A 23,636-nucleotide genomic window follows, 5' to 3' on the forward strand; every position below is an offset into this window, starting at 1 on the left:
GGAGTTAGTGAACTTTTGCGGTAGTTATCGTCCGTGCAGACTCAATGAGGTAAAGGGCCTTTTCTGCGTGAATCTAATAAAAACCTAGTTTCTGAAGCTTTTCTTCTGAACCTAGAGAGGATACACCAGAGAGCGGGTGAGACAGAAATTCACCAGAATGTTGCCTGGACCAGAGAGTCTGTGCTATGTGGAAGAACTGGATAAGCTGGGGTTGTCTTCGTTAGAGCAACAAAGGTTGAGAAAAGGCCTTATAGAGATAAATAAGATTGTGAGAGGTACCATTTATATTAACAAAGAGCTAATAAGGTAGGGGGAGTAGATTTAAGGCAAGAGGTGGGAGGCTAAGAGGAGAGTTGAGGATAAATTCTTTCACTCAGAGTGGTGGGAGTGTAGAACTAACTGCCTGAAAGGGTCGTTGAGCTCAGAACTCTTATAACATTTTAGCAGTATTTAGATATTCGCTTGTGTTGCTATAACCTCCATGGCTCCAAAAGCTAGAAAGTGGGGTTGATGCAGTCAGATCTTTGTTAATCAGTGCAGACACAGTAGGCCAAATGGCTTCTTCCTGTGTTGTAAATGTCTTAGTGTATTCTAGAAAAAGATAAATGGCCATATCAATAACTGGGTAATGTATCTAAATATATACTGCAACAGTAGAGAGTTGGGACTACAAAGTGGCAGTGTGTTCCTTCAGCCTTAGCTATCACAGTACGAAACATGACAACTACCACAAGCAGCAATGAAATAAATAGCCAAATAACACTAGATATGTAAACCCCTGTGGAGCAAATTACATGACAGTCGTCAAAAGGCTGAATATAACAAGAGAAATGTCAAAACAAATTAGTGCTATGATGCCAGCTGATGTTAATATTGGAGAAGCCAGACCCAGAACGAAACCTGGCTTTATAGACAAGATGTATAATTTTTGCAGTTGGTTACCATGGTGGTTAATCACTGAACAAATTCACTCAAGGCTTTCAATATCCTTTAACCAAAATAAAAATATACAAAGATAAATGTATACATTACAGTTTAGAAAGGCATTAAGATAAGCAAAATAATATTTCAACCTGTATCCCAACAATATCCGTTAGAGATACTCATCTCCATTGAAGTGTTACTACTTCTTCGGTTTCAACACTTTAATTTCTTAACTAATTTACTCCTTCTTGCTTTGATGGCCTAGTGGCTTCTTACCAATTCTGATATCTGAAACTCTTTTTAGTCCTGACAGCTTGAAAACTTCTACACAAACTCTCTCAGCTTGAAGCTTTCACAGTCTAAAACCCTGCTGCTAGGGCTGTCTTCTGAACTGAAAGTTGATCCTGAGCTGAACTCAAAACGCTAGCTGTCCCTGCTCTGTTTTCTCTGTATATCAGCTTTATAAATACTTCATCAATTAACTTCACATGTATCTTATCGGCACCATTCAAAGTTACATGCTTTCTTAGAAATGGTGTATTTACTTCACTGTTCCAAATGACGTTCTGACCTCCTTTAAATAAAATTAATTTCATAGAATTGAAACTAAATTCAATTCTACCTCTACTTTAAAATCCAAATTTTTAATTGATAATGTTATATTATACACCTTTATCACATGAGCAGTTGTCATAATTCTACATGAAGCTGTTTATTGTAAATAGTGGTAGACATTATGTTGTCAAACATAGCTGTTCTGCCTGAATAGATTCATGTGGCTTGTCTGTTTAAGGTCACAAAGCCCATCAGCCTGTGCAGCCAGATTCCGATGTCAGCCTGGGGTTTATTGCTATTTACTGGACATTTTGTTAATTGGAAAGGGTTTGTAAAATTCTGGACTAAAATTACGTAAAAATAATCTCTCATATTGCCCTTTTTGTTTTGTGTACCTGTGGCACTTCTTGAACTGGGACTTGTGAATCCTGATAAATGCTATCAAAATGTTATTTTTCAATGTATACAAACAAATAATAATTGGTAACTGATTTTGAAAACCACCCCACATAAACAAGGGGAAAGAGAGTTATTTAGAGAATAAGAGATTTCAGCAGAACAAGAGCAAGTAGAACCTTGCACTTATATCATGTTTATAATGTAGCAAACTGCCTTCAGGTCATTCATGTAAGTGTTCTCAAACAAAAATTGACTTATGACCACATAAGTATTACAAAGAACCAGGCTATCCAAACCTGTTGGTCAGTGCCAGTGTTATTGTTCCATGTGAGTCTCCTCCCACACTGAGTGCTCAATCTAACTGTGTCAGTATAACCTTCCATTCCTTCCTTCCTTGTGTTTATTTTTCTGGCAATCCCACACATTCGTCCATATTAAAATTTCTCACAGCCTTCATATGTGATATTACAGCGCACTGAGACCAAATGAAATATGGTCTGGAACTCTTCAAAGAAATAAGAACAGAAAGAGGCAAAACTGTTGTTCACACCGTGGGTGGCACAGTGGTTAGCACTGCTGCCTCACAGCGCCTGAGACCCGGGTTCAATTCCCGACTCAGGCGACTGACTGTGTGGAGTTTGCACGTTCTCCCCGTGTCTGCGTGGGTTTCCTCCGGGCGCTCTGGTTTCCTCCCACAGTCCAAAGATGTGCAGGTCAGGTGAATTGGCCATGCTAAATTGCCCGTAGTGTTAGGTAAGGGGTAAATGTAGGGGTATGGGTGGGTTGCGCTTCGGCGGGTCGGTGTGGATTTGTTGGGCCGAAGGGCCTGTTTCCACACTGTAAGTAATCTAATCTATATAATAGCAGTTGAAGGATAGCAAATTTATGTTGACATATGAAGCTTCAAATTAGGAAGGATTTAGCTTAATAATGATATCAGGAAACATCCTTAAGTTACCCAGGAGGTGACCCTGAATTACCATCAGAACATTATGTTCATAAAGAGCGGTAAGTCTTGATTGGAAGCAGGAGGTCATGTCTCATGAATCTGTTAGAATTCTTTGAAGCACTGTTTAAGTAGTGGTTGTGTAGTGGGTAAAACTCCACTTGTACTGTATGAGTCTATGATTCTTTAATTATGACACTTTAACATGATGGTTTCCTTGTTATTTTGTTTGCCTCATAACAGATCGTAGTTCAAAAGTAATGCATTGCTACATAACCATTTGGACTATGTCAAGGATTGATATTAAGCTGCTGGATAAATGCAAATCCTTTGCCTTTTGCTTAGTATAGCCTATCCATAAAAGGCATTGAGTTACTTCCTTTAACTAGTGTGTTGTAATTTAATAAAATATATTTTAATTGTTGGTATCCATTGCTGTCTGTGACTGCAGTAGAAATTTCAGAAAAAACTTGCATTTTTTATGACATCCCGAAGTCCTTTATCAGTAATAAAGTACTATTTTTATACTTTTATGATACATAAGTTCCACGGTTTGTTGCCCATCCCTAATTGTTCTTGAACTGAGTGGGTTTCCTTAGTCATTTCAGAGGACAGTTAAGAGTTAGTCACCTTACTGTGGATCTAAAGTCACATGTAGGCCAGACCCAGTCAGGACAGCAGATTTCCTTCCCTTAAGGACAAAAGTAAACTAGCTGAGTTTTTACAACAGCTGACAGTGATTTTCTTGTTGCCATTGGACTAATTTGTAATTCCAGATTTAATCATTTAATTCAGATTTCACCAACTGCCACAATAGGATTTGAATATTCACAGAGCTGGGATCTCTGCATTAATAGTCCAGTGACAATACAAATTAAATGGGACAGGAATGGTACCCAGTATAGACCAGTATGTTTGATTCATCCGCACCTCTCATTGCAATGGATTCTGGCCTTAGCTACACACTGATAAATTCAGTGAACTATTGCAGATAACAATGGTACACATTTCCCCTTTTCTGTCCCTGGTCTGGTTACAGATGAAGGTTCAACAGATGCTGTGAAGAGTTGGTATAGTTTGCTCCCTCTTCTTCTCTTGCTTTTTGCTGCTCTGTTAGGACTGCTGCAGAATTGCATGTACTTGGCCAAGTTTGAGTCTTGGTGAATCAGGGGTAATTATCAGGCATGCAAGGAGGTCATGACCCAGATGCTCTTGGCTGGGTTCATTGCACAAATTGGGAGGACGGGCACCAATTATATTCCTTTGAAGATGTTTGTTGCTTCTCTACAATCTGTTTTCATTTTTCGGCTAGTGCTCAGAGATAAATCCAGTGTGCTGTCTGTCATGAGTTAGAGATTGCAACCTGACCAAGTTGAAAGTTCTGGTTTGTTGTCTTGTGCAGTACTCAGTGAGGGAGCTAGTTTATTGTCTTGTGCAGTACTCAGTGAGGGAGCTAGTTTATTGTCTTGTGCAGTACTCAGTGAGGGAGCTAGTTTATTTACATCTTCCTAGTGCACTGATTGATGTGCTTTATCGGTGATTAACTGAAATATACAAATCTTAGACTCAGTCCTGGCCTGTGCTGAATTAAATAAGCAGAGTGATGATGTGATACATGGCTTGGAAAGGGTGGACGCTAGGAAATTGTTTCCATTAGGCAAGGAGACTAGGACCCGTGGACACAGCCTTAGAATTAGAGGGGGTCAATTCAGAACAGAAATGCGGAGACATTTCTTCAGCCAGAGGGTGGTGGGCCTGTGGAATTCATTGCCGCAGAGTGCAGTGGAGGCCGGGACGCTAAATGTCTTCAAGGCAGAAATTGATAGATTCTTGATGTCACAAGGAATTAAGGGCTACAGGGAGAATGCTGATAAGTGGAGTTGAAATGCCCATCATCCATGATTGAATGGAGGAGTGGACTTGACGGGCCGAATGGCCTTACTTCCACTCCTATGTCTTATGGTCTTATGGTGTGAACAGGAGAGGCTCACCAGTTGTCCTGTATTTCAAGGATGTGCCCCTTATTTTGATTCTTTATCCTCTGTTCTTTACAGAATGCATTTTGTCCCATATATCTAATCCTGAAAATGGCCAGGGTGAGTTTGAGTGACTCAGATTGGACTACAGTTAGTTGAGGTGGCTAGCAGTGGAAAATGTAATTCAACAAGATAAATTGTAAGTTTTAGTTAATTTTATAAACAATTATTGTGGTTTTAAGACAACTCCCTTCTGACCCTTCTATTGTTGAAACCCCAGCCCCTCAAAGTCAACAGTCTGCTGTTCGTCCCAGTTGCCCTTATGTTGTTTCGTAAGAGTTGGCCATCCTGAATCTGATTGGTACAAGTTGTGATGCTGGCAGGAGAGTTCTGATGAATGAAAATGGCCTTGATGGAAGATGGGAAGCTGGCCAGGAAAATATTACAATTGTCAAATCTGGAGATAACAAACAAACAAACAGAATTAAAAGGAGAGGTGAGTCAGTGGGGCTTGCAAGGCAATGAGCCAGCAAAGCTATTACTGGCTGAAAGACTGTGTAAGACCAGACAAAGTTAAAAATCACACAACACCAGGTTATAGTCCAACACCTGATTTTTAACTTTGCCCACCCCAGTCTAACACCGGCCCTTCCAAATCATAAAATCAGGCAGTGTGTCTTGTCTTTTGTTGCGGTGATAATTGAGCAGGAGAGGGGAAGATCTGGAGACAGTCACCACCAACTAAAAGAGTGGCCTCGCCCACCTTGACTGACCCTTAACCTGTCACCATAGGAGCTTAGGCTGGTGAATGGCCTGGGTTACCTTTCTGTCACCCAGATACTGCTTGTCACCACCTCCATGCGCTTTGCCTTCTCCTCCATGCGGTAGTGGTTGGTGGAAGATGATTACTGATTGACCCTACAGCAGAGCTTAGTCTGCATTTGACTCAGATTTTCCTGCCATCGGGTCTAAACCTCAACCTGCTGGAACAGTGTGGTGGTTGATATGTAACAACCACCCCATGCTAAAAGAATCCACGCAGCTTCCATCATGCTACCCTGTGCCAGAGCTGCAGAGTCTCCACAGTGCCTGATCCACTCTAAAACCACCATAGTCAGCACCTGTGGGGAGACACGCTGCCTCCCAATGAGGAAACTAGACTTCAAATGCAAAATGTTCCTGAATTGGTAGCTCCACTCAAACACAAGCGAAAGGAAACAAGCCTGTGGGTAACTGAAGACCACAAAGAGCCCATGGCCTAAAGAATAGATGGTGTATGGAGACAGTGCAGGAGACTCAGCACCTCACCAACGTCCGTGCCGTGCTTGGCTTCTTCAACACAATCAACACCATCTACAGTTCGAGTACTCCACAGGAAGCTAAAACCAGGGGGTCACTCATCAAAGACTTAAGAGGCAACCAGCACTAGAGAGAAGACTTTGAGGACTGCCCCAACCAAGATGCAACCTTTGGCAAATGACTCTAAACACCATCCCACACTACATGGTGCCATCCCAACACATCTCTAACTTGTCATGAGATCAAAAAAGCCACCTAACCACTGAGAAAATACAAGGCCTCCAGTGCAGGTGGAATCCATGTTGAAGTACTAAAAAGTGTTGAGATTCTGAACAACATGGATCGTTTCCTGTATTTCTGGGGCTCCTCCAGGTGCGAGTAGACATTGAAAATGAAATCCAGGATTGACTCAATCCAGTGTAGCCTTCAGAGTCCTGCAGAACTGTGTGTTGAAAATCTGAGACCTCAAACATAGCACCAAGTTCACGGTGTACAGAGCAGCACTGGCCTCCACCAACTTCTATGAATGAGAAACATGTACCATGTGCAGCAGGCACCTGATATCCCTGGAGAGTTATCACTAGCGCTGCCTTTGCACACTCCTGCAGATCTACTGGCAAGATAGGGTGTACCAACGTGAGAATCGTCTCCCAGGTCAATATCCCCAATATCGAGGTACTGGTCATGCATATCAAGTTACGATGAGTGGACTGACTCAGGACTCACTAAACAAATGCACTACTCCGAACTCCACAATAGTCAGCGATCACTAGCAGGGAAGAAGAAACTCTACAAGAGCATCCTGAAGGCCTCCCTAAACCAATGCAACATCCCCACTGACACATGCAAATCACCTGCCCTAAAAACACACACATTTTAGAAGAAGCCTCCACAAAGTTGCCCAGCCCTGGAACTGAAGTGAGTTTTCTTCGGCGCTGAGGGACTGCCATAAATAATTGCTAGAGTACATATATGTGGATGCCGATTGTTTTGCATCAACATAGGAAATATTAGGGCAGTAGTGTTGCTTCAAAAATCATTCGCTGAACAACCTCTGTTGCATTTTTGTTGTGTGAGGGCATTGCATTTTCCGTGCTTCTCAGGAAACTCTTTTCTACCGTAGTGGAATTTGCTCCCCCGGGAGAATCTGCTAATTAGCTAAAGGCGTTAATTTCCTCAGCTGTAAATTCTTCAAATGGGAGGCAAATTGAATCTTTACTTTTGGGAGAGTTCAATAGTAAGTACATTAGCTTGCTGACTGTTCCAGAGGAAAGGAACCGAGGAATCCAAGAGGAAATCAGATTCTATGTGCAGCCACTTAGAAAAGAAAAGTCAAAGTGAGTGATTGGCAAAAATATCCTGTATCCCAAAAACAATTCTGCCCTTCACCCCCACCAAAAACAAAAAGCATAGTCAAATGACTGAGTCACTGTTGTATTGGCTTTGTCAAAGGTACATTCCGGAGCTTGGTCATACAGCGCTCTCTGCTCACAGTTAGCAACATTGTGCATCACAGAGCTGTAGATTACAGTGCTGCATTTCATATTCTAAATGTGCATGAATCTTGCATACTAAGTTATTGACTACAATCAAATCTTTCAGAAAACCAAAAGCTCCATCCAAGAACCTTTGGACTCAAGATTTTTCAACATCCATTTAATAAAATAGACTCAAACCCAGATTTTCACAAGGAAAAGACAGAACTGTCTGAAACCTTGTGTCTCTGCCCCACTTACCATTTTCACAGGGTGGAAGAGGTGACGGGACTCATTTCGGATAAACACAAATATACAGGTGTTTGTGGAAACAATTATCCATTTGAATCATCAGCTGTCTCCACAGGAATGGGATTGTGGTAACCTTGGAGTGTAGTGTGTGCACATTAAACCTGGTAAAACAGGCCTGACATTGTGATTCATTTGGATAGCCACAGTACAGAATTAGAGAGGGGTCTGGACCCAGGATACTCTTGGGGGAGGTAACCCTCTTTGGAATTCTGAGGTTGCATCTGGAGTACTGTGTATAGTTTTGGTCCCCTGACTTGGTTGAATTTATTGTCACATGTACTGAGGCACAGTGAAAAGCTTGATGGAAGATGTACAAGTCATTATAGATGCTGAACTGGAACTATGAACAAATTGCAAGGTTGGCAGTAATGAGAGATTATGCCCCAACTAACATGTTTGTTGCAGGCTTTATTTGGTTGAAGGAATGTAAATGTAATAAGTAGGTTTTTAATGAATGAGTGCTTTCTTCAAAACAGTGAAGTATGTAATAGGCATTTAGACCTTTGCTTTATAGAAGCTTATCTCAAGTCAGCATGGATCCTGGGGTCCATACAAAGAGAGAGAAAGAAAATTCACAGCCCAGGAACAGGCCCTTCGGCCCTCCAAGCCTGAGCCGATCCAAATCCACTGTCTAAACCTGTCGCCCAATTCCTAAGGATCTGTATCCCTCTGCTCCCCACCTACTCATGTATCTGTCCAGATGCACCTTAAATGAATCTACTGTGCCTGCCTCTACTACCTCTGCTGGGAACGCATCCCAGGCACCTACAACCCTCTGTAAAATACTTATTGCGTGTATCCCTCTTAAACTTTTAATCTCTCACCTCAAACGCACGACCTCTCATTATTGAATCCCTCACCCTGGGAAAAAGCATATCTCTTTCCACCCTGTTTATACCCTTCATGATTTTATACACCTCAGTCAGGTCCCCTCCTCAATCTCCTTCTTTCTAATGAAAACAACCCTAACCTACTCAACCTCTTTTCATAGCTAGCATCTTCCATACCAGGCAACATCCTCGTAAACCTTCTCTACACCTTCTCCAAAGCGTCCACATCCTTTTGGTAATGTGGCGACCGTAACTGTACATAATATTCTAAATGCGGCTGAACCAATGTCTTGTACAACTTTAACATGACCTGCCAGATCTTATACTCAATAGCCCGCCTGATGAAGGCAAGCATGTTGTATACCTTCTTGACCACTCTATCCACCTGTGCAGCCACCTTCAGGGTACAATGGGCCTGCACTCCCAGATCTCTCTGCCCATCAACTTTTCCCAAGGCTCTTCTCTTTACAGTACAGTTCGCTCTAGAATTAGACTTCCCAAATGCACCACCTCACATTTGCCTGGATTGCATTGCATCTACCACTTCTCTGCCAAACTCTCCAATCTATCTATATGCTCCTGTAATCTCTGACAGTCCCTTATGCTTTCTGCTGCTCCACCAATCTTCGTGTCATCTGCAAACATGCTGATCATACCAACAGTGCCCTCTTCCAGATCACTTATGTATATCACAAACAACAGTGGCCCCAACACTGACCCCTGTGGAACACCACTGGGCACCTTTCTTCATTTCGAGGAACTCCCTTCAACTACTACTCTCTGTTTCCTGTTGCTCAACCAGTTCTTTACCCACCTGCTAGAACACCCTGTACACCATGTGACTTCACTTTCTCCATTAGTTTACCATGGGGAGCCTTATCATACGCCTGACTAAAGATTATATGTATGACAGCCCTTCCTTCACCTATCAACTTAGTGACTAGGTGAGTTAGCATAGTTGATAGAAGGGCATGAGTTGGCACTAAGTTGACATGCAAACATGGACCAGGAGTAGGCCATCCAGCCCCTCAAGTCTACAATCAGATGACTGATCTGATTGTAACCTGAAATCCATATTCCTGCCTGTCCCTGATCACCTTTCAACCCTTGCTTAACAAGAATCTGTCTGCCTCTGGCTTAAAAATATTCAAGTGTCCTACCTCCACCATCTTTTCAGGGAGGTTCTTCCAAAGACACTCATTCCCTGAGTGAAATCGTTCTGCTAATCCCTTTTAAATTGGCAGTCCTGACCTAATATCTCCTTATGTGGCTCAGTGCCAGAGTTCATTTTACAGTCCTCCTGTGAAGGGTCTTGGGATACTTACTTTCATTGGGGTTATATTAGAAATGTAATGTTGTTGAAAGGCATCCTAAAACAATGACTGTAGTTCTCAGTTCTCCCGTTAGAGACAACTCCCTCTCCACCTTATCAAAACCCTTCAGAATTGTATCTATTTCAGTCTATTTGCTGTTAGTCTTGTAAACTCCAGTAGATACAATCCTAGCGAGTCCAACTTTCCTCATTAGACAACCTGCCCATTCCAGGTATTAGTCTAGTCAAACAATTCTTGCATGTTACCCAAACATGTTTGCCCTTTCACAAAACCTTGTTGACTCCGCGTGAATACCTTGAAATTATCCAAGTGCATTTTTGATAATAACGTCTGACATTTTCCCAGGGAAGCCTGCTATCCCTGGAACTTTGGGGCCAATATAGCGATTTTGCTGAGGTATCCCAACTCAGTCTACTCTCATTCGCTCTGATTCTTCAGTCCTTAAAATATCGTGCGTGAAAACAATTTTTTTTTATTTGCAAATCACTAGATTAAATTTTTAGTATCTCTTGTCCTCCAGTTTTTATTCATATCCTGTAGGATTCTCCACTTAGGATGCCTTTCAACAACATTACATTTCTAATATAACCCCAATGAAATTAAGTATCCCAAGACCCTTCACAGGAGGACTGTAAAATGTACTCTGGCACTGAGGCACATAAGGAGATGTTAGGTCAGATAAACAAAAATTTGGCAAAAGGTGTTGGTCTTCAGAAATAACTTAAATGAGGAAAGAGAGGCACGAAGATGAGTGGGAAGGGATTTCCGAGCTTGGGTGAAGAAGTAAAATGAAGAAAATAAAATGAGTGAAACACAAGAAGATAAAATTAGGGGAGCTCAGGTATTTCTGGGTTGGAGGATATCACAAAGACAGGACAGGGCAAGGACCCAGGAGGACTTGAAAGCAAGGATTAGAACTTTAAAATCAAGGTCTGATTTGACGGTCATTAATACAGGTCAGCGAGTTCAGGGATGATAGATGAACAGACTTGATGTGAGTTAAGACATGGGGAGTAGACCACCCAGGAGTGCATCAGTATAGTCACTGCTGGATCAGACACCCAGCTCAAGACTGCTCACTCGCTTTCTTAGCATACATTCACTGTATGCCCACGTGATGCTCACAGCATCCCTGCCTCACTTTGCCTTGTTGGTGCTTTGTCCCTTACCCAGTTGTTGTAAGTTCATGGTTCTGTTTTGCTTTCTAGTGCAGGCTCAAAGCTAGTCAACTTTTCAAGGTTCTCATCACTCAGCAATCAAGAGGGTTGAACATGCTGCTGTATGATACATTGCTACCTCAACCTCACCCTTCCAGTCTGTGCCAGCTGTCGGTGCAGCAAACACAAAGCATGTGCATCAACCAAATGGCCATTTTCAAAGTCGAAAGGGAGGAGACCTCAGTCAAATCAGGTTGGTGTCAGTCAGAGGGTCCAGTTCAAGTTAATCAAGGACAGCATTCACTGACCGTGCAGGGGTTTGGACACAATTAGTTATTCACTTAAGGCAATCAAAATCAAGGGTTCCATCTCACTATAGTCCATAGAATGAGCCACAGTCAGTTCTGCAGGTCCAATGTAAGCAGACATAGACTTCCTGAGTTGTTAAATCTTGGAGAGTATTCAGGAGTACAGTCAGTCATCAATCAGAACTGTCCATTGTCCAAGTCACACTGGGGAGGTAGGCTGTAATTAGTTCTGGGGTTCTGCACAATGAACCCTGAAGGATGCATGTGGGTATCAGAGAGATTTGTCGAGGGACGGAAGTGGAGGAATCAAAGTTGCCACCCAAGTGGATCAGGTTGTTAAGCATGTGGTGTTTTGGCTTTCATTAATAGGGGGATCAAGTTTAAGAGCCGCAAGGTTTTGCTGCAGCTCTACAAGTCCCTGGTGAGACCACACTTGGAATATTGTGTCCAGTTCTGGTCGCCCTACTATAGGAAAGATACAGAGGCTTTGGAGAGGGTGCAAAGAAGGTCTACCAGGATGCTGCCTGGACTGGAGGGCTTGTCTTAAGAAGTGAAGTTGACTAAGCTCAGACTTTTCTCTGTGGAGGAGGAAGAGAGGAGATCTGATCGAAGTGTACAAGATAATGAGAAGCATGGATGGTCGATAGGCAGAGAATCTTCCTCTGTGCAGGATTGACAGGCACAAAGGGTCATAGTTTTAAGATGCTAAGAGGAAGGTATAGAGGAAATGTCAGAGGTAGGTTCTTTACGCAGAGAGATGTGAATGTATGGAATGCATTGCCAGTGGTGGTGGTGGAAGCAGAGTCATTGGGGATATTTAAGTGACTGCTGGACATGCACATGGACAGCAGTGAATTGAGGGGTGCATAGGTTAAGTTATTTTATTTTAGATTAGAAACAATCCTCAGCACCCATCATGGGCCGAAGCCTATTCTGTGCTTTATTTTTCTATGTTCTATAACCCCAAGTGTTGGGGAGCCATTTGCAATGTGCTGCCCAGAGATTTCCAGCTAGAAATAAATACGGTCTTTACACCGTGATTAGGAAATTTTTCACTTAACCCTGGGCTCTGCATTTTAAAAAAGATGTTCTTTAGAAAGGGTAAACAGGCAATGTACTCGAATGATCCCAGAGATGAAGGCTATAAATCTCTCAGGGATGCATGATGGACTCATTGGATAGCAATGCTGTCTCACAGCACCGGGGACCCAGGTTTGATTCCACCCTCAGGTGACTGTCTGTGTGGAGTTTGCACATTCTCCCCGTGTCTGTGTGGGTTTCCTCTGGATGCTCTGGTTTCCTCCCAGATTCCAGGGATGTACAGGTTAGGTGGATTGACCATGCAAGATTGCCCATAGTGACCAGGGATGTGCAGGTTATGGATTAGCCAGAGGAAATGAAGGGTATACTTGAAAGGGAGGTGGTTTATGGATGGGATGCTATTCGAAGGATTAGTGTGAACTCGATGGGCCGAATGGCCTGCATCCATACTGTAGGGATTCTATGATTCTCTTCAAGGGATTGGAAAAGATGTACATGTTGGGTTGAAGAGCCTTCTGTCATGTCAAACATTCCGGTATATTTCTGTGTAGCTCTTAGTATAGCAGAGATTTTTGCAAGATTGATAGAATTGTTCAAAATCATGAAGGGTTTTAGAGTACATAGGAACTGCTGCAATGGGCAGGAAGGTTAGTGGACAGCAGGTGCAGATTAAAGGTATTCGGCAAGAACCAGAACTGACCAGCAGAAAACTTTCTGTCACACGGGGACTGAGTTACTTTGATCTGGAACGCACTGTCTGATTTCAACATAGACTGAGACATAGAACAGTACAGAACAATACAGGCCGTTCAGCCCATGATGTTGTATGAAGTTAATCTAAGATCAACCGAACCTACACACCCCTCAATTTACTACCATTCATGTGTTTTCCAGCAGTTGCTTAAATGCCACACACCCACCGCTCTCTGTGTAAAGAAGCTACCTCTAACATCATCCCTAAACCTGCTTCCAATCACCTTAACATTATGACCCCTCGTGACAGCCATTTCTGCCCTGGGGAAAAGTATCTGGCTATCTACTCTATCTATGCCTCTCATTACCTTGTACACCTTGATCAAGTCACCTCTCTTCCTTCTTCCCTCCAGTGTGAAATGCCTGAGCTCATTTGACCTCTCTTCATAAGACAAGCCCTTTAATCCAGGTAGCACTCTGGTAAATCTCCTCTGCATCCTCTCCAAAGCATCTACCTCCTTCCTATAAAGAGGTGACCAGAATTGGACACAATTTTCCAAGTGTGGTCTAACCAGGGTTTTAGAGAGCTGCAGCAAAACCTCGCGGCTCTTCAACCAGTTCACCTGTTAATAAAAGCCAAAGTACCATATCAACTTGGGTGGCAACTTTGAGGGATCTATGTATGTGGACCTCAAGACCCTGCTGCTTCTCCACACTTCCAGGAATCATCCCTGTGTTCAGCATTCAAATTTGACCTTTCAAAATGAATCACTGCATTTGTCCAGGTTGAACTCCATCTGCTACTTCTCAGCCCAGCTCTGCATCCTGTCAATGTCTTGTTGTAGCCTGCAACAGCCCCTGACACCACCTGCAACACCACCGACCTTTGTGTCATTGGCAAACTTACTGACCCACCCTTCCACCTCTTCATCCAAGTCATTTAGAAAAACTACAAAGAGCGGGGGCACAAAAACAGATGCTGCAGGACACCACTGGTCACCAACCTCCAGGCGGAATATTTTCCATCCACTTCCACTTGCTGTGTTAACTTTCACAGAGATTTTGGTAAATACCTGGGAGTGAAACCATTTTCAGCTCTGGAGAGAAAGGGCAGGGTAAGGGGGTAGGTGGTAAGTAGGTTTTTCAAAGAACTGAGGCCGCTTGACCTCTTTCTGAACTGCAGTTTTCAATGAATTCCTAACGTTGGATAAATTGCGTACACCCAGCAGTGGACCTTGCCACAGATCATAGTGATAGCCCTGCAATGCTTTTCCAAGCTACATTCCCATTGAGAGGTTTCTCAGTGGAAGCTTGACACTGCGAGTACCTTCACATCCCATTGGCCCCTGCTTCTCTAAGAGCAAATTAAGTTAAGTTTTGAATCCTCTTCATGCTATTTTCTTTAAGTGTTTTGCATTGTTTGTATAATCATGAGGAGCATGGATCAGGTAAATAGATAAGGTCTTTTCCCTGGGGTTGGGAGACCAGAACTAGAGGGCATAGGTTTAGGGTGAGAGGGAAAAAGTTTTAAAGGGGCCTAAGGGGCAATGTTATCACACAGAGGATGGTGTGTATATGACATGAGCTGCCAGAGGAAGTGGTGGAGGCTTACAACATTTAAAAGGCATCTGGATGGTTATGTAAATAGGAAGGGTTTAGGGAGATATGGGCCATGTGCTGGCAAATGGGACTAGGTTAATTTAGGATATCTGGTCGGTATGGATGCGTTGGACCAAAGGGTTTGTTTCCATGCTATACGTCTCTATGGCTCTATGCCTGTAGTCCTTTTGTGTGAAATAGTTCCAAATTGTGTATTTCCAATTTTTCAGTTATACTGTCTAGAAATTGACCAATTTATCTTCATGAACAACTTTCTTGGATCAGGATTACCCTTATCAGTCTTTCAGGATACTTTCTAATTATTTATCTACAAGGACTTCGGCGGACTAACCTCCTTTTTCCTGGCTTGTCCAGGTGACCCTGCCTTGGGATTGATAGAGCATAGAACATAGGAAAGTACAGCACAAGGCTGGCCCTCTGGCCCACGATGTTGTGCCGAGATTTAATCCTAATGTAAAATATAATAACTTAACCTACGCAGCCCTCAACTCATTGCTATCCATGTGCATGTCCAGCAGTCACTTAAATGTCCTCAATGACTCTGCTTCCACCACCACCGCTGGCAACGCATTCCATGCATTCATAGCTCTCTGCGTAAAGAACCTGCCTCTGACGTCTCCTTTATACCTTCCTCCTAATATCTTCAAACTATGACTTCTCGTGCCAGTCAGTCCTGCCCTGGGGAAAAGTCTCTGGCTATTGACTCTATCTATTCCTCTCATTATATTGTACACCTCGATCAGGTCACCTCTCTTCCTCCTCCTCTCCAGAGAGAAAAGTCCAAGCTTATTCAACCTTTCTTCATAAGGCAAGCCCTCCAGTCCAGGCAGTGTCCTGGTAAACTTTCTTTGCACCCTCTCCAATGCCTCTGTATCTTTCCTATAGTAGGGCGACCAGAACTGGACACAATATTCCAAGTGTGGTCTCACCAGGGACTTGTAGAGCTGCAGCAAAACCTCGCGGCTCTTAAACTTGATCCCCCTGTTAATGAAAGCCAAAACACCATATGCTTTCTTAACAACCCTATCCACTTGGGTGGCAACTTTGAGGGATCTGTGTACTTGCACACCCAGATCCCTCTGTCCCTCCACACTGCCAAGGATCCTGTCTTTAATCCTATATTCAGCATTCGAGTTCGACCTTCCAAAATGCATCACTTTGCATTTATCCAGGTTGACTCCATCTGCCATTTCTCAGCCCAGCTCTGCATCCTGTCTATGTTGCGTTGCAGCCTGCAATAGCCCTCTATACTATCGACGATACCTTCTACCTCTGTGTCATCTGCAAATTTACTAACCCACCCCTCAACCTCCTCATCCAAGTCATTTATAAAAACTACAAAGAGCAGAGGCCCAAGAACAGAGCCCTGCGGGACCCCACTCAACACTGACCTCCAGGCAGAATACTTTCCATCTACAACCACTCTCTGCCTTCTAACAGCCAGCCAATTCTGAATCCAGATAGCCAAATCCCGCTGTATCCCATACTTCCTGACTTTATGAATGAGCCTACCATGGGGAACCCTATCAAATGCCTTGCTGAAGTCCATATACACCACATCCGCTGCTCGACTGTCGTCGACCTGTCTTGACACCACCTCAAAGAGCTCAATAAAATTTGTGAGGCATGATGTTATGTTAATTTTCTGTTAATCCTCAGGCACTACTCTTCCATCCTCACTGAGTTATTGGAAAGGCGAAATGATGATCAGATCTATTTCAGTTGTCCATCTGAGCACCCACTCTGGCCTTTCACTCCCTCCCTTGATGTTAGATTTCTGTACGTCCCCTCATTTCTAAACGTTTGTCTTTCTTGCTGATAATACACAAGAACATAAGAACTCAGAGCAGGAGTAGGCCGTCTGGCCCTTCGAGCCTGCTCTGCCATTCAATAAGATCATGGCAGATCTATTCATAGCCTCAGCTCTGATTACCCACGCTCTCACCATAACCCTATCTTTGCTTTAAAAACATTTACTGAGGAAACCTCAACCACTTCACTGGGCAGGGAATTCCACAGATTCACAACCCTCTAGGTGAAGAAGTTCCTTCTCAATTCCGTCCTAAATCTGCTCAATCTAATTTTGAGGCCATGCCCTCCTGTCCTGGTTTCACCCACCAGTGGAAATATCCTCTCTGCTTCTATCTTATCAATTCCCTTCATATTATGTTTCTATAAGATCCCCTCATTCTTTTAAATTCAAACAAATATAATCCCAGTCTACTCAGTCTCTCCTCATAAGCCAAGCCCCTCAGCTCCGGAACCAACCTGGTGAACCTCCTCTGCACCCCCTCCAGTGTCAGTCCATCCTTTCTCAAGTAAGGAGACCAAAACTGCACACAGTACTCCAGGTGTGGCCTCACCAGCACCCTGTACAGTTGCAACATAACCTCCCTGCTTTTAAACCCAATCCCTTTAGCAATGAAGGACAACATTCCATTTGCCTTCCTAATTACCTGTTGTACCTGCCAACCTGCCCTCTGTGACTCATCCACAAGGACACCCAGGTCCCTCTGCACAGCAGCATGCTGCTTTTTTTTAACCATTCAAGCAATAGTCCTTTTTACTGTTATTCCTACCAAAATGGATGACTTCACATTTATTAACACTACTCCAACTGCCAGACCTTTTACCCACTCGCTCAATGTATCGATGTTCCTCTGCAAAGTTTCACAGTCCTCTGCATGCTTTGCTCTACCACTCCTCTTAGTGACATCCGCAAACTTTGACACTCTCCTGCAATATAGCCTACCTTCACCTCTCTGAAAGGGTGGTATATTGCAACAGCAAAATACTATTGATGCTGAAATTGATATTGCACTGAAGAGTAATTGAGCTGAAATGGATTTCTCCCAATTTCTCCCCAAAGACGTTTCCTGCCTTAGCAAATATTGACAGCTTTTTCTGATTTTAATCATTTACAATATTTGCTACCGTTTGGTCACTTGATGCTTTATCACTTGTGGCATATTTACTTTATCACCTTTTGCTATAAATATGCTTCCAGAAATTCTTAGTTCAGTATTGCCTGCTATCATAATTTTATATCTCTTTTGCTTTCATGACTATTTTCTTGACTTCCTTTGCTGAATCCTCAATTGATTGTGCCACTATAACTTTATTTTTTCTGACTCTTATTTTGTTCATTCTTTACTTTGTTGATTTTTTTTTCACCCTCTTAGGGCCCCCCCCCTAGTTCTGTTAAGACATGATGACAGACCACTGTAACCTCATTCAAACATCTGTTCTGCATCTCTGATCATGTGTACCAGAAGGCTTTCCTGCTGTGGAGAATTTCTGTGTTGCGCTGTTATGTTCCATGTTCTACAATAGTGTAGGATAGATGGGCTTCAGATTGGTTTCGCAGGTCGGCACAACATCGAGGGCCGAAGGGCCTGTACTGCACAGTTATGTTCTATGTTAATTCCCGTCTACACTGTCGTTTGAAGATGTTGGAGAGCAATTGAAAACAGCAACCCTGTTTGATTTTTCTTTCTATGTCCCAGTCACTTAGCCCATTTCTAGTGTTGTTCCTATTGCCCTGCTGGAATTCAAAATAGATAAAAGCTTGTGATTTGTGTGGCTTAGTGTTAAGTTAAATAATGTTTGTTTACTCTAGTTTTGCTGCCAGGAATTTGATTGCTTGGGAATGCAAGATAATCTCAGCGTTTTCCTGATTGTTTTAACCTGAGTGAATATTATTTAACAGTCACCTGAAGGGATTTGAGAATTATTACTGAAAATGAGTTATGTGCATAACTAACCAAACGTGGGCTGGTATACAGGGAGGGGAGGAAAGAGGTGAGTGGGACTTCCTTAAGTTATGCCCTGTCTCTGTTGAAAGGAAAATATTTGAGAATTTTCTTTATTCGTTCCTTCAGGTTGTCAACAGTGATTAATGCAGATCAAATCCTGGTGCTTCAAAATGGACGTATCGTGGAAAGAGGAAGGTAAGAACCCCATTTACTAGGGACCCCTTTCTCTATTAAACATCACTCACCCACAGAGGGCAATGGCTTTTCACTATTCTGCTTTTAAACTATAATTCACTACAATTTCCCCTGGTGATTAGGAAAAAGATCATACGCAGAGGGATCTCCATGTTAGTCCCCAATCTGTGTTATGAGCTGATTCCATTTCAGTAGACATGTGAGTGGTTCAGTTGGCTATGTCATTCAGGAGTTAACCATGTTTCTTGCTTCTGAGGCTAGCTAGTGGCCACCACCGTGAGAAACACTTTGGGTTAGTACACGGTTGTGGTTCACTGTGATGCTGTGAAGTAGCAAATAACATTTGTGCCACACATGTCAGACAGTTCTTCAACAAGAGAGATGCTAACTGTCGTCCTTTACCATTCAGTGGCATTACTCTCACTATTAACATCCTGGGAGGTAATATTGATCAGATAGTGAACTAGATTGGCCATTTAAATACAACGGTTACAAGAGCAGGTCAGAGGCTAAGAATACTGCAGCGAATAACTCACCTCCTGACTCTCCAAAGCTTGGTCACTATCTATAAGGCACAATTCAGGAGAGTGATGGACTGCTTGATATCACAATGAACAGTACATCCTGTAGGACTGGCACCACATCCATAAACATTCATTCCATCCTTCACTGACGCTCAGTAGCAGTGGCCTGCACCATTTACAGGATGCACTGCAGAAATTCCTCAAGATTCCTCAGACAGTGCCTTCCAAATCCATGACCACTTCCATCCAGAAGGACAAGAGCAGCAGATACGTAGGAATGCCACCACCTGCAAGTTCCCCTCCAATCCACTCACCATCTAACTTAGAAACATATCGCCATTCCTTCAGTGTCTCTGGTCAAAATCCTGGAATGCCCTCCCCAAGGACATTGTGGCTCTACCTACAGCACATGGACTGCAGCTCACCCCCACCTTCTCAAGGGACAACTAAGGATGGGCAATAAGTGTTGCTCCAACCAGTGATGTTCACATCCCTTGAATGAATAAAATTACTTGGAAGGTAAAAAAAAAAATCCATGACCAGGAAGAAAGACCAGGGGGAGTGAAACCCTTTGGACAGCTCCTTCAAAGAACTAGCACAGATGCACTTGCTGTAATGACCTGCATTTTATGCCATTGCCCTTGTCAGACTGCAGATGCTGGCTGAATGCATCCAGCCCACATCAAAATGTGGTTTCAGAACTAAAAGATCTACAATGATATGCTTTCTGTGGTCTGGCAGATCTCACCAAGTCATTTAACTACATGGCGTCACAGTGGCACAGTGGTTAGCACTGCTGCCTCACAGCGCCAAAGACCTGGGTTCAATTCCTGCCTCAGGCGACTGACTGTGTGGAGTTTGCACGTTCTCCCCGTGTCTGCGTGGGTTTCCTCCGGGTGCTCCGGTTTCCTCCCACAATCCAAGGATGTGCAGGTCAGGTGAATTGGCCGTGCTAAATTGCCCATAGTGTTAGGTGAAGAGGTAAGTGTGGGGGTATGGGTGGGTTGCGCTTCGGCGGGTCGGTGTGGACTTGTTGGGCTGAAGGGCCTGTTTCCACACTGTAGGTAATCTAATCTCATCATATATGTCTTTTGAAGCTGCTAGAGAGAATTGGCTGCCAGTGAAACTTCCATGACAATGTAATGGGTAAGGTCAGCTATGATAGGAGAACATCTAATCTGAGATCCAAAGTGGGGTCAGACAGGGTTGTATTCTGGTATTGACAGCCTTTGGCATATTCTTCTTTTTATATGTCTTGATGTGATCGACAAACGATATCCACATACTAGAAAAGCTGATCAACCTTGCTTATTTGCGATCCAAGATTTTTTTAGAATTAGAATCTTTATTGTGTGGAAACAGGCCCTTCAGCCCAACAAGTCCACACCGACCCTCCGAAGAATATCCCACCCAGACCGTGTCCCCTACATTTACCCCTGACTCATGCAACTAGTCTATGCATCCCTGAACACTATCGACAATTTAGCATGGTCATTTCACCTGACCTGCTCAGCTTTGGAATTTGGGAGGAAACCAGAGCATCCAGAGGAAACCTACACAGACACAGGAAGAATGTGCAAACTCCACACATTCATTCCGTCGCCCAAGGCTGGAATTGAGCCCGGGTCCCTGGTGCTGTGAGGCAGCAGTGCTAACCACTGAGCCACCATGCTGCTCAAAGATAGTGCTCATCGGAGAGTTCCTCTACACTGTCAGTGCCATGTTGGAATTCCAATGCACAAATGGATGGTCTCTCACACATGTAAAGTGTTTGGTTTGACCATCAGCATCAGGCAGACACATGTCACATTCCAGGATGTTGCCATGTCACTATCTCTCTGCATTAACAACGTGATGGTGCAATTTGTTGATAACTTCACACATCTAAGCTCCAATAATTTGCTTGATCCTGAAATAAACTTGAGCATTTCAAACACTGCAGCTGTTCAGTCCAAGTTGCGTGTGGAATAACAGCAAGCTGACTGAGATCACCAGTTTACCAAGCCTGTATCCTCAGCTCACTCCTCAATGCTGATGAGATCTGGAGAACACGTTCTAGCCTGGGGCAAAGCTGAAAGGCTTCTCCATTTCCTATCTCCGATATTTCCTCAACATCCCTTGGCAGGACCAGGTCACCAACTCCAAGGTCCTGGACTGTGTTTTTCCATCAGTATACACTCATCGCTAAACCAACAATATCTGAGCTGGCTCAGCTATGTTCATTAAATGGATGGCACCTGTAAAGCCAGGAACCACCTGCCAGTGAACTGGCAACTGTTTCATGATTTCTTGGGTGACCATATCTCTGCTGTAAGGGCACCTGCAGGTGAGATATGTAAATGGCAGGCATTGCCACTAACAACCAGGATAAATCACTGATGGTTGTGACTTCTCGGGGCTGACTGTTTGGAAGAGGTGATTTAGGAACAAAGAAAGCTCAGCTGGCCAAGTAAAGAGTCCAGAGACAACAAAACCCAGTAAATTGTGCAACATTTCAGTGCACTGTTGTCCTCCACGTCAAATGCTGCAGAAACTATCTATGCAGAGTGGGGATCCTGAACCACGTCAGACAGCACTTAACACAGAGTTGGTGAGCCTTACAAGAAGGGAGGCTGCTGCCACTCCTCCATTAGTTACTTTGCCTCCAGTGACCTGTACTGAGGTCAGAAGCTCTAATTACTGGCCTAAACTTCTCTGCTTCTTTCTTCACCTCTTTTAAGCCACCCATTAAAACCTGCTTCTCTTCCTTGGTATTCCAACATGTTGGTCAGTGTCATATTTTGATTGCCAATGTCCTGCGCCAAAACTCTTTAGAAGTTGCCATATAAATGCGAAATATAGTGGATAATTATTCTATCCCGGTGGTTTCTTTAAGAGTATTCAAGTCATTAACATTTTGAGACTGATTCCTGCTGTTAATTTTAACCATTTACCTGAATACGGGTCTGTTTGTGTTGTAAACACTGTGGCTGTTAGGTCAGCATTGGGCATTAAGTTTCTTCTTGAGATGCTCACTCTGGGCTGTAAACTTTAACCCTTAGGACAGCTCCTTGTTTGTTTACTCTAGTTTTGCTGAGGAATTTGATTGCTTGGGAATGCAAGATAATCTCAGCGTTTTCCTGATTGTTTTAACCTGAGTGAATATTATTTAACAGTCACCTGAAAGGATTTGAGAATTATTACTGAAAATGAGTTATGTGCAGAATTAACCAAATGTGGGCTGGTATGCAGGGAGGGGAGGAAAGAGGTGAGTGGGACTTCCTTAAGTTATGCCCTGTCTCTGGTTTCTCAATGTTTCAATGTTTCTACAGCCTGTTTTGGGGACACAGCTAATTACTTGTATGCTTTGAGAGGGATGGAAGAGGAAGAGACCAGGAATTGAGTCCTGATTCATTGTCGCTCATAGTTTGCCTCCTTAGGCAACAGGTCAAAGTTGTATCAATAAATATGTAACCAAAGTTGCAGGCTTTCTGAGGATAATCGTGGAATACTTATTAAAGTTTCACCCTGTCTCCCTGTGCAAAGCTTGCAGCATGTGAGAGCCCATGTACCTGGAATTCAGTCCTGTCAGTAATGCCACAAAGCTGAATTTATCCTCGTCTTGCTCTGTCTTTCTCCCTTCATCAACTCAAAATAAAATTGATTAATCCAGCATTACTGTTGTGAATCTATTCCCTTAACCTGAATGGCCTGGAGACGGGTTGGACCCTCAGACACAGCTATGGAATTTTTCAGTTAGTCTGAAATTCTTCAGCTCTTTATCTCTGCTGAGAGGTTTTAATGAGCTTTACATTTCCTGTCTCCTTCAAAGAGCTGCCTGCTCCTGAAATTGAGGATTTAGTTTCTTCCTGTCACAGACCATGTTTCATCAGACAGATTGTTAGCCTTCCCTTCTCTACAGTTAATGGGCTCAATGTTTACTTTAGCACACAGTGCAGAAGGTAAACTTCACACTTGGGTTAGTGCTATTCACCAACTGACTAAGACTTCACAACACATTTTACTTCAGAATCAATATTGCTTCAGTCCTCTGCTTTCCCTTTGCATATTCCCCTTTCTGTAATTCCTTACTCCCTTACTCTTCAGGAGCCCTGTCTCCTGTGTGAAATTTACAGATTAATCTAATTCAGACATCGCTTCTCTCTCTGTCCCTGATCATAAAGCTGGTTACACCTTTCAGAACCTGGGGATTGTATTTTCCCACAATCTGAAATTTAAAAATGACGCAGCAGTTGGGATTCCATCAGATTCAATCAAGCTGATTTCAGGTTAAATTACTGTGGGCTCTTAAAA

At 43.2% G+C, this 23,636-nt stretch overlaps 1 protein-coding gene across 1 annotated transcript in view; it reads left to right on the forward strand.

Moving 5' to 3' along the window:
• Positions 1-23,636, forward strand: part of abcb6a (ATP-binding cassette, sub-family B (MDR/TAP), member 6a) — a 254,471-nt gene that overhangs the window by 226,252 nt on the left and 4,583 nt on the right. The window contains exon 19 of the mRNA XM_060828218.1: positions 18,751-18,819. Coding sequence (XP_060684201.1) covers positions 18,751-18,819 — 69 coding nt within the window. The remainder of the gene's footprint in view (positions 1-18,750; positions 18,820-23,636) is intronic.

This window comes from Hemiscyllium ocellatum, chromosome 7 (genome assembly GCF_020745735.1).
Source record: "Hemiscyllium ocellatum isolate sHemOce1 chromosome 7, sHemOce1.pat.X.cur, whole genome shotgun sequence".
Lineage (NCBI taxonomy): Eukaryota > Metazoa > Chordata > Chondrichthyes > Orectolobiformes > Hemiscylliidae > Hemiscyllium > Hemiscyllium ocellatum.